Consider the following 11,955-nt stretch of genomic DNA (forward strand, 5'->3'; position numbering starts at 1 on the left):
TTATGAATAATCACCCTCCACCCTCGACCGATTATGATTTCCAAAGTCTTTATCGGATTTGATGGATTATGGATCTCAGTTGATAATTTCTGTGGGGTCTCTCTTTTATAACAGAATGCTTACTACCAAGGATTGAGGTTTGTCAGTAGTTTTAAAGCATTGATCATCGGTGTTAAAATCATTGGGTCTAGGAGTATGCATCGATTTATTAGTGAGGTTGAGGTTAATGCCAAACTGTCCATGTCAATTGTTTTCTAGTGGATTTTTTAAGACTGCAAAAACACCACGCACAATCAGGGGAAAATCTCGGTTGTTGAAACCAACAGCCTAAACTTGTCATTTGCTAAAACTACTTGGTTTAGAAGGATCCCGCCCACTAGCATATAAATTCAGTTATCCGCATAGTGAGAGGGGAGAGAGTAGTAGGGAGAAACATAGATTTATAGAGAAAAGTAGCGACACCTACTCCTAGCAGGTGGCCAGAGCCTTACCTCAAGGTTTCGAGAAGGTGCATAAGCTTCATTCCTATGAATAGGGTCTTCAAATAGGTGATTCTGCACCATTTTTCACGAGGAACTCAGTGGTGTTGTCTTTTTCTAGATTGGAGTTATAAGGGTGTTTATGTAAAATCTTCTTGTATTTATTCTCTTTTCATGTCATTTAATGAATGAAGGCCTCCCCATTATTGAGTAGGGCCCGTAGATGTATTCCGAATTAGATGAACTCTGTAGTCAATTATCTGTGTCCTGATATCATGCATGATTATGTCTCTTTTATCTTCATTTTATATGCTTATGTTCCGTGGTTTTTAGGCGCTTTGTTATATGTAATTTAACAACGCATCCATAAAAAAAATTCATTGGATCAAGTCATATCAGAGCAAGGCTAAGTTGATGTGAATTGCATGAGTACGCTAACGAGAAATAAGCCTCAAAGGATGTGCATCATGAGGACGAGACATGGTAGATCTTGAAGCTCATTCAGAAGAGAAGCAGTCTTGTTGTTGTTAATAATTGCAAGCGTGAATGACAGAGAGTGCAACCATGGAGTGTGATAAAGAAATGCATGAGAGCTTCCTAGGAATGTTCGAAATGGTGGAAATAATGTATGGCATGTATGAGAGAAGAAGAGAGAAGGAGACGGAGAGATCAGAGAGTGACGCATCATCCACATCTCTAGGTGCTTATGCATCTTATTCATTGCCTTCCTCAAAAGAAGAGATTAACTAGAGACTTCAAGAAGAGAACGTTGAATTAAGACGGCTACTGCGAGAAGATAAAGAGGACAAGTAACAATTGTGGCATCAGTTGCGAGCCATAAATGAGGCCCTAGAAGAATTGAAGCACAGGGACCAGGGTCTTTAAGCAGAACGTGTTGAATTAAGCACGCTTCTACAGGAAGAGAAAGAGAAGAAAAATAGGTTTCTACACCAATCACAAGCTAATGACAAGGCCATGGAAAAGCTACAGCATGACCCCCATGGGGTAAAAAACAATTCTTCAACTCTGTGTATTGTTCCTAATCATGATTTCACCATTTTTGAAAACCATACTACAGGTATTAGGTTCAAACTATTAAAGGGAATGGGGTATCAAGGAAAGGGCCTCGGCATTAATGGCCAAGGAATCATAAACACCATCCAAGTAGAGGAATTACCCCGACATACAAGACATGGATATGTCAGGAAGGAGGTTTGGGAACGCTCCAAAACAACTAGCGAACCATTAATGACACATGATGAGAAGCACTCAGCAGTTCTTTACAAATCGACAATGGAGGTAAAAGATCTTGATTTCTCTTCAGTTTCATCTTCACATAGTATAATTTCTATTGGAAATGTGGAGATACCCGTTAAGGGGACAAACATGATAATCCTTACCAAGATGAGGTACAAGGAAGAAGAAGGACTTGGTGTTAATTGCCAAGGAATAACTCAGCCATTAGAGGTTTAGAAAAGACCTTGATTCACAAGGCTGGGGTCCACTAAAGGAGAGTGCTCAAAGACATGAGAAGCTTCCACAACATTGTCGAAACCATCGAGGAAAGACGATGATGGGAACAAATGGCCATCAACCTATGGTAGTATGCCTTGTAGAGAAAGAGTAGAGACAAACTCTCATTTCCATGATCATACCAAGGACCAATGGGAAACGTATAACAAGTCTCGATATTCTAATATTAATTTTGATTACAACTGTATCGTTAATAATGAATGAAAAACATTGCAAGAAAAACTTTAAATTTTTGAGGATCTCATAACCATGTTTTTTTTAGTTCTAGAGAAGAATAATATCATAAAAAGGGATGAGACGTGAATGACCCTCTCGACAGTAGGCAAGGAAGAAGGTAAAGAAGATCTAGAGGAAGAAGTATTATTGTAGTGATTGCGATAGAGGTGGACATCAAAGAGTCATGTGTTGGAGGCTCTATCCAGAGCAGTGTCACAAGGACAAAGAATCCATGCATGAACCGAATGAAATAGTTGTTCAACCAGTGAATGTGCCACAAGGAGATGACCCAATCATTTTGATAAGTCAGCAATTGTTCTTCTAGATGTGGTATAATGTCATGGCCTTATTTTTTCAAATCATGTGTTTCATTTTAAACTGTAAAAGTGATGATGTGTTTTGCATCACTTGTTGCAGCAACAATGATGTTTGGCCTTATTCTGAGCTTCATTTTAAACTGTGAAAGTGATGATGTATTTCGATCACTTGTTCAAGAAACAATAGTCTTTGGCCTTATTTGTGTAAATCATGTGTTTCAGTGATGTTGTGTTTTCTATCACTTGTAGAAGCGACAATGATGTTAGGCCTTGGATTGATAGATGGGGTATTGTTTCCATTTTTATGTAAAATTGACCACACATTATGTGTTATAAACTCATGGAAAGTATTGGATTCGTTGCTCATTTTTGGTCATATAGCTAAACATGTAATTTGCAAGATATTGTACCATAGGGTTGAAGGGGATGAAGGTGTTGACTCCTCGTTTATGGCTTTGAAGGACAAAGGTGAAGGAGAAGGAAGGATTACCTCTTATGAAACTTGTGGTGCAGACAAGGTATATAGAATTTGGATATTATTTAATGCTTTTGGAGAATAAAAAGATTCTCTTATTGGGAAGGATAGATCCAGGAGGATACATCAGGATTTATCCAAGTGGATCTCTAAAAAGTACTAGTGCCATTGTAAGAAGACTAAAAAATAAAGGTGGAAACATCTTGATAAACTTAGCATTAGATTGAAGTGCTCTCCATCCTGATTCCAGTGATGTGAATGACACTAAAATCCGAGCTCATATGGAGACGTAAGGGCAAGTCAAAGTTAAAGTTTGACTTGGAAAGGTGGTAGAATAAAATGACGTGGAAGAGTCTTCAGGTAATGGAGAAGCGGAAAGCGGTAGGCTGTCGTTGGTCCCACATTTCGCTGATCACAAAAGGTAGAGATCCGTAGTTAAAGAATCAACTTCAAGCAAAAAAAGGTATTATGCAATCATCACATATCACAAATCCCAAAGGGAAGCATTTTACAAAATCAAACCTGACAGAGTCATGTTGCGATTGTGATATCGCAATCTCATATCGCACATGCCACATTTACAAAACCATAAGACCTGTCAGTTTTGTTGATTGGGATTTGCGAAGACTTTTTTTAGATCCGATATATTATATATCGTGGTTTGATAGTTCCTTCAGCTCCGCCTCTTATCACACATCACACATCCTTGTGTCTCGAGTCCCATGTACATAATATTACTCGTGGCTCCAACAATTGTGTTAAGTCGATGGATCCTGGATGTGATACACTTATAGGGTGCGGTTTTTGAAACCCGCTGGGTCTGCCGGTTTGTAGATCGCACTTCACATTGTGCACCAGCCTGTTATGGACAATCACCCTCGTCCCCAACTGATTGTCGTTTGTGAAGTCTTTATAGGATGTGATGGATTATGTATCTCAGCTGAAAATTTCCGTCAGGTCAACCTTTTATCATGAAATGCTTACTGAAAAGGATTCACATTTGTTTGCTGGTTTAAAACATTGATTCTCTATGTTAAAACCATTGGGTTTAGGAGTATGTACTGACTTATCCGACGGGTTAAGGTTAATGCGAAAAAAATTGTGTCAACTATTTTCTGGTGGATTTTCTAAGACTCTAGAAAACACCGTGTGCCATCGTGGAGAATCTCGATGGTTTAAACCAATAGCCTAAGCTTTTCGTTTGTTGAAACTGCCCGGTTTATGAAGGATCCTACACACCAGCATATAAATTGGGTTATCTGCACAGCAAGAGGGGAGAGAGAAGTAGAGGGCAATGTAGATTTACAGAGAAGACTAGTGGAACCTACTCCTAGTAGGTGGTCGGAACCTTACCTCAGAAATCAAAAGGTCCCGAGAAGGTGCATAAGCTTCATTCCTATGAATTGGGTGTTCAGATAGGCGATTCTGCATGATTTTTAACGAGGAAGTTAGTGGTGCTATATGGTTCTAGAGTTGGGCTCTCCATTTGTCGTCTATCTTTGATATTGGAGGTATAATGGTGTTTATGTAATATCTATTTGTACTTCTTCTCCATTCATGCCATTTAATGAATGAAGACCTCCCCATTATTAAGCAGGCCCCGAAGATGTAGTCCAAATTCGATGAACTTCGTAATCAACTCTCTTTGTCTTCATCTCATTCAAAAATCCTAGATCACTGTCATAATCGAATGTCACTTTGGGAATCAGTACTGAGCCTTTCTCTCCTTCAATCCGATAATATCATCCTTGTGGGGGGGCGACCTCAATTTATCTATTGGAACAATTGAATCTTGGGTTTCACATGCTCAGTTGGACCCTCTCTCTCACCAAATCAACCCATTACTAGGACATCACCATTTGATTGATATTGTGATGGCTCAACTTCAACCGACTTGGAGGAATAGGAGAATTGGGGAGGCTCTACTTGCCCGGAGGCTAGATTGATTTCTAATTAAGGAAGCCCTCCATGATAACATCACTCTCTACAGACAATTGGTCAGTTCTGACCACTGCCTGATTTATATCTATATATTTGGTCCCTTGGCCAAACCAAAACCATGTTTCAAACATGAGTGAAACTACTACAAATCAATTCCAAACACCAAAATTCCACAGACTATAATTTCAGTTTAACTTTAAAAGAAACCAAACTCTTTTCTTTTTGTAACTCTCTCCTACTTTTTTTTTGTTGACTCTTTGCTTTCTATTTAGACACAGAATCAGTTTCGAAACACTATTCTTTGCGTAAATTTGATTGATCTAATCTTTGGGAAGAGCTCACAAGATAATATTACGCGAGTTAGTGTTTTGCACCAAACATATTAAACTGGGAAAACATTAGAAAATAAAATTTGGGAAGTGTTGACAATTGCTCGTGTCTGTTTGTGTGTGAAGAAGGGTTTGAAGAAATCACCGAAACTGAATCCCCTGACGACCAATATTTCTAACTCTGACTCCGGCAACGCAAATATTTCAACTGTGTGCGGCATTAAGTTTGAGAGTCCCCAGAACATAATGGCGACCATTGAAATCAAATGCGAAGATGTAGAAAAAGTGGGATATGTGATAGTTTTTAAATGGTGGACGAAGAAGAAGAAACGATATCATACCTAACGTCGACACCCCTCATGACAAGTATGTGGATATGGTACTAAGATGAAGATAAATCATATGATGTCATATGTATAATATTTTCTTTTAAATAATTCATCGCTCTCATGATCTATGTATTGATGTACTTCTTAATAGCATTGTTATGTGCACTACGACTCCCCTAGTAACCCAATCTTTGGTGTAAGTTTTTGTGTGTGTCTATGGTGTCTAATGTCTAAGGGTTGCTTCCGATGCTATCAACCAAATTTGGATCACTCACGAAGATAAGGCTAGACTAGACAGCATAGAGGCCGGATGGATCCAATATTTTTTACTAGGGCAAGTAAAATGTTGGAAAGTGACATAATTATTAATTAAAATGTAATGTTATGACATTTTACTAAATTTTTATCATCACCTCCAAGTTAAATATTACATTTTACTATACTTCCTCTCATCCATGGTACTTTTATAGTTCAGTTTGTTTATTTTTAAATTTCAAATATAAATAAATATTACAATAAAATATGTATCAGTTGAGAGGAAATATTGAGTAAAAATAATTAAAAATTACAATAAAATGTGGACTAGTGGAAGGGAAATATAGGGTAAAATATAATATTATAGTATTATATTTTACCCAATATTTCTCACAATCTATTAATATATGGATGAATATAAGCATAAATATTAGATAAATGCAATAATTTTATTTTTGGTAATATTTCTCCCACCTTCTCTTCTCACCCTAGCCCACTTTCATAGTTAAGTTTATTAATTCTAAACTTACCACACTATATTTGTGAGCTCTATTTCTATAGCACATTATTACACATAAATGTAGAGAATATATCACATATGTTATATTAAAGTGGTTATCAAAGAAGACTTTAAAATGAAGAAGTAATTGTTATTATGTACTTTGTGCAACCATGTTTAACCTTACACTTCTTCAAAACACCTCTTTGAATTAGCCAATAACGTCTTTAAAAATCTAAGGCTTCTACACATATATACACTTTATGTATTGATCCATTCAAAGATAAAAACAAAACATACAGATGCCAAGTGGGATTGCCGATCCTTGATCCAACCTTTTTATTGTTTTTATTATTAATTTTTATTTTTGATCTTTTATTACTAATTTTAGAGTTATTTTCATTTTATTTCACGAGGTATATTTGTTACATTATATTAAGTTAAATTAAGTTACATTATGTTATATTAAGTTACATTAAGTTTGCATGAAATGGGAAGAAGTATAGAAGCATTCAATAAGTGAATTTTTCTCCTCTTATGGATGAAATTGGCTATTTTATTTGCAATAAAATTGGGCATAAGGCCAATGAATATAAAATAAAATTGTTGTCCTATAAACAAAATAGAAAGGAAGAATTTACCAAAATATAGAAAAGGAAGAGGATTGTACATTCAAAAGAATGTGGATTGGTTTTGCATGCCAAGAATCAAGAAAATCAGTAACATATTGACAGTGGATTTTAAAGACTCCTCAGAGGTGATAGAAGTATATTTGTATCGTTCAATGAAGGAAAAAGTGGAAATGTTACCATTGCTAACAATGCACCAACAAGAATAAAGGGTAATGGGATAGTCAGTTGCACATAATGTTTGTCATTAATGGCAACAATATGTCATTGATGTTAATGTTTGTTTGAGACAACGACATCATTATTCAGGACACCCAATAAGATAATGATATCCTCTATGAAACAGTCTGATAGTTAAATCTCATCAAATCAAGTTAAAAGAACTTGATGTTATTTCAGACTTTGAAGTAATTAAATTTTCTTGTTGATGCTATAAACACCATAATTTCATAAGCCTCCTCTGTTATTTCAAATTTTGAAATACTTAAATTTTTTGGTCGATGCTATAAACACCATAATTTCATAGTCCTTCTCAAGACCTTTCCAACGATATTTCTTTCTCTCAAAAAATCCTCCAAAATGAAAAGTTCTCACCATTTGAAAATTGGCATTAGTCGGAGGTCCAAACTATAGTAAAAAAACTCCAGATTTTAATATGTTAAAGAGTTTTTAATATGTTAAAGAGTGTGTGCATTTTGGTCCTATATATAATCCATTAAGTAGGTGAACCGTCTTAGGAGGACATGCATGATACTTAAATCTGCTAAACCTCGCAGATTAGATGGATCATCCATCTAATAGTTGGTTAAAGAAAAATTAAACAATTGATGACACTAGAGTTGCATGACGTTTAACTGATCACACTGAGCCAATAGAGATTTGACACATGGAAAGCATTGACTGGGAATATACATGATAAATTCAAGTCGGTGTATAGGGCGGTTAACCATGATGATGGACTCTTAGATGCATGACACATGGATTGCCTCCTCCTAAGAAATGACATGGAAACTTAGGTACGTGGAAGCAAAGTATATGTCGTTTGATGCGGTTTCAAAATTATAGGGATCTTTAAAATTTTTCCTTTATGTGCTTTATAAATACTTTTCTTTTAAACTTTAAACTCATTACCCTAATGCATACAAGTTATTTCCAAGATTTAATTTAAATTTAATACTAAAATGTCTATTATAAATGCAATGATTTATACATTACGATGGTTAATACATGTTGATGGACGAATAATTGCTGCGAATAATTACAATGGTTAATACATATTGTTAACGATTAATTGCATAGCTTGCGGCTATAAAAGACTTATGTAATCAATAAAAGCTCGAAATAGAAACTATTAAATAATGATTAGATATTTTTATGAGAAACTATTTAATAGAGATCTTCTGCTCATACTTGGTGGTGTTCTTGTTGCCTTGCAATGACTTCGTTTTTCATTTTCATGGCTTTGTTCTTCTTTCATGGGGTTGCTCTCACCTCTGCTATTGATGTGCGTGAAATGAGCATCGATGAATACATCAATTTCGTTAATCCTCCAGCAGTTCACAAATATCAGGTAATATCAAATCTGTTTATATTTTAAAAGTTATACATTTTTACCATAATATTTTTATAAATCCATTTAATTATTTTGTGTTTTGGAAATCGGTAATCTGAGATTATATTTTACTCATGCAAATAGATTTAATATTTGATTTTTTTTTTTCAAGGATGAATACGCCAAATTTGCAATTTCGAATAAAATTAACATTAAAAGAAACCAAACTTGTTTTTTTCTGCTAATTCCGTTTTTTTTTCTGACTCTTTGCTTTCCATTGACACGCAGGATAAGTTTGGAGATACTATTCTTTGCGTAAAATTCAGTGATCAAATCTCTGTGAAGTACTCACAACATAATATTACGCGGGTTAGTGTTTTGAAGCTAACACATTAAACTCGGAAAACATTAGAAAATAAAATTTTAAAAGTGTTGACAATTGCTTGTCTGTTTGTCCGTGAAAAAGGGTTTGAAGAAAGCACCGAAACTGAATCTAACGACGACAGATATTTTCAACTATGCAAATAGTTCCAACTATGCCTCCAAACGCGCAAATATTTCAAGTGTGCCCGGCGTTAAGTATAAGTGTCCCCGCGACACAGTGGCGAACATCGAAATCAAACGCAAAGATGTAGAAAGAGCGGGATCTGTGAGACAGTTTTTAAACCGGGGACAAAGAAGAAACGATATCCGACCTGATATGGAGGGCTCTGACGGCTTCGTGCATACGGTACTAAGATCGGATAATATTTTCTTTTAAATAATTCATAACTTTTCTATAATATGTGTTGCTGTACTTCTTAACAGCATGTTGCGGTGCGCTACGAATCCCTAACAACACCAATCATTGCTGCGAGCTGTTTTATGTCTGTATGGCGTCCGACGGTTACTCCCGATGCTGAATTCAGTAACAGCCAAATTTGGCTGACTAGGTTAGATAATGGCAGACTACAGACAATAGAGGCCGGATGGATGGTAAGTGGATGAAAAACTTGGGACAGACTCTGTTCACCGTTAGATATAGCTCCCATCAATTTGCTTATATTTTGTATGGCTCTCATTTGCTTCTGTTTTTTGATCCGTCATCTCTGGTTGAATAGTAGATAGTTTGGACATGGCTCTGTTGGTAGGTAGTCTTCAAAGATACCTGTTGTTCCTTAAATTTCTATTGCAAATGTACTTTCTATTTCTACTACCAACTGAAAATGCATTCTGGCAGGTGTATCCGAAGAAATTTGGAGGTGATACTCAATCACGTTTCTTTGTTTTCTGGACGGTAATGACATAGTCTCAAGTTTGGTTGATGTATTTATTAAGGAAGGCCTCATGATGCAGATTGCTGACAAGTGAATATGCCTTCATGCAGTCCGACAGCTACCTTAACGGATGCTATGATATGCAATGTCCAGGATATATGAAAGCTGAAAACGCCTATTTTGAACCCGGAGCACCAGTGTGGCCGGTATCGACGATTGGTGGGGAGCAGAAGGAGATCTCTCTAGGTCTTATGCTCGTAAGTATGGTGTATTTTTAGGTCTATTTTAAAATGCAAAATAATTAAAATATTGTTAGATTTAGATTTCTGTGATCCAATGAATTATGAAAAAACCATTCCTCTATAATTAATTATTTGATGTACAGCGAGTGGAGCCAGGGATGGGTCTGGTATGGTCTCTATATTACCAAGGCAGGATTATAGGTCATTTTCCAACATGGTTGTTCACTACTCTTGGTGGAGGCGCTAGCAGGTTCGATGTTGGAGGGGAAGTTAGTCATAGCTCAAGACCCCCGGCGCCCATGACTGCGACACAGATGGGTAGCGGTCTGTTTGGTACGGCAGGCTATGGCTTTGCCGCATATATCAGGGCCATAGAAATGTTTGGTGAGGGTAATGCAGTCGTTAATCCCGAAAATGAATATTGGATGCTGGAACAGCCCAACTGTTATGGGGCGAATCAGCAACCACGCACAGATCCATTGTGGGGTAGAAATATCTTTTTTGGAGGCCCAGGAGGCGCTAATCCTACTTGTGTGGCTGTATGAAAAATATTGTATTGTGTATGCGTCGGTATACATTGGGTTATTTTTATTAAATAGCTTATATTTATCTAATTTTAGATCTAAACGAGAGAGGTATTTTTAATTATTTAGAATTATAAATATAATTATAATTATAATTTTTTATTTTTATTTTATTTTTATGAGTCTTTTTATTATTTATTTTTATTTTTATTATTATTTTTGTTATTATTTTAAGAGTTATTTTCATTTTATTTCAACAGTTTTTTTTTACATGATATTAAGTTACATATCTCTATCATATCATATTTTAGTGACACATCTCTAACATAACTCTATCATATCATATTTTAGTGACACATCTCTAACATAAGTTAAGTTAACTATTTTACTTTAATTATTTCAATGTTTCTCATAGACAGAAAATTTCACTACTTATAGTGTGATGAAATCAATTCCACTTACCTTTCCTTAAAACCAATGTTGAATTTATATTTATTCTATACATAATAATTAAATTGATTTGTAATTATCCCATACATTGACATTAAAATTAAATTTGTTAAATGTTAAATGTTAAACATTGATGCTTGACATCTACCTAGTATTGGGGCTTTCTTTGGGGGCATTTACCAACAATGTAATAACATTGAATATTGATGCAGGTATATTTTGATGGTACATATTTTATATGATTAATATCATAAATTTTAATGATGAGGATGGTTAGATTTTATTGATATTAATTTTTTTTACCCTAAGGTATCTCAATAGGAAAATGAAATTTTATGTGTGGGGATGTTCTAGGTCCAAATTCTCCCTCACTAACCTATCCCTAAAAAACACAAATACTTGGACACAAAAGCTTCATATTGGTAGCTACTAGAACTCAATTGATTCCTCTCTCTCTCTCTCACAGACACACACATGCACACACAATAAATTATAAGATAATAAATTATTTTATTTTTATTTTTATATATCTTTTTAAATGACAACAACTAATGGTTTTAGATAGTGGTACTATAAATTATTTAAGGAAGTACCACAATATTAATCTTAATAAGGGGAGGGAAGTGAAACAATGTTAATTTTAATAAGGGGAATATTTATGGCATGCTCTTATAGTTGCACTTTAAATGGGTGTTGTTAATGTTGTATTAGAGGTGTAATGACCACAATAACTTGGAACAATGACCCATAGTTTCCATTATATCTTTGTGATATTTTCATCAACAAGCAAGGAAATTTATCTTAGACTTATCCAATGGAAACCCTATAAATATATATGGTCAAACAACCTGACAAGTTTCCTAATAAATTGACATGGCAGTGTAATTGTACAATTGTTCTCACTAGATTTTTGAATATCTATATGCTCT

General features: G+C 35.2%; 1 protein-coding gene across 1 annotated transcript; it reads left to right on the forward strand.

Moving 5' to 3' along the window:
• The first annotated feature begins 8,437 nt into the window (after positions 1 to 8,437).
• LOC149148235 (protein neprosin-like) lies at positions 8,438 to 10,597 on the forward strand. Its single transcript, XM_089442111.1, has 7 exons — positions 8,438 to 8,572; positions 8,843 to 8,923; positions 9,021 to 9,203; positions 9,362 to 9,529; positions 9,774 to 9,830; positions 9,921 to 10,067; positions 10,196 to 10,597. Exons 1-7 carry the CDS (start codon positions 8,438 to 8,440, stop codon positions 10,595 to 10,597), a joined length of 1,173 nt encoding a protein of 390 aa, XP_089298237.1.
• The last annotated feature ends 1,358 nt before the right edge of the window (positions 10,598 to 11,955 follow it).

Source organism: Pinus tabuliformis, chromosome 9 (genome assembly GCF_031772625.1).
Source record: "Pinus tabuliformis cultivar Carrire ecotype Pingquan chromosome 9, CPIR1, whole genome shotgun sequence".
Classification (NCBI taxonomy): domain Eukaryota; kingdom Viridiplantae; phylum Streptophyta; class Pinopsida; order Pinales; family Pinaceae; genus Pinus; species Pinus tabuliformis.

Excerpts from the sequence above, each read along its gene's own strand:
- LOC149148235 (XM_089442111.1), top strand. The coding sequence starts at position 8,438 with ATGACTTCGTTTTTCATTTTCATGGCTTTGTTCTTCTTTCATGGGGTT. Across the intron at positions 9,530-9,773 it reads CAATAGAGGCCGGATGGATG|GTGTATCCGAAGAAATTTGG; the intron begins GTAAGTGGATGA and ends GCATTCTGGCAG. Across the intron at positions 10,068-10,195 it reads TCTCTCTAGGTCTTATGCTC|CGAGTGGAGCCAGGGATGGG; the intron begins GTAAGTATGGTG and ends TTTGATGTACAG.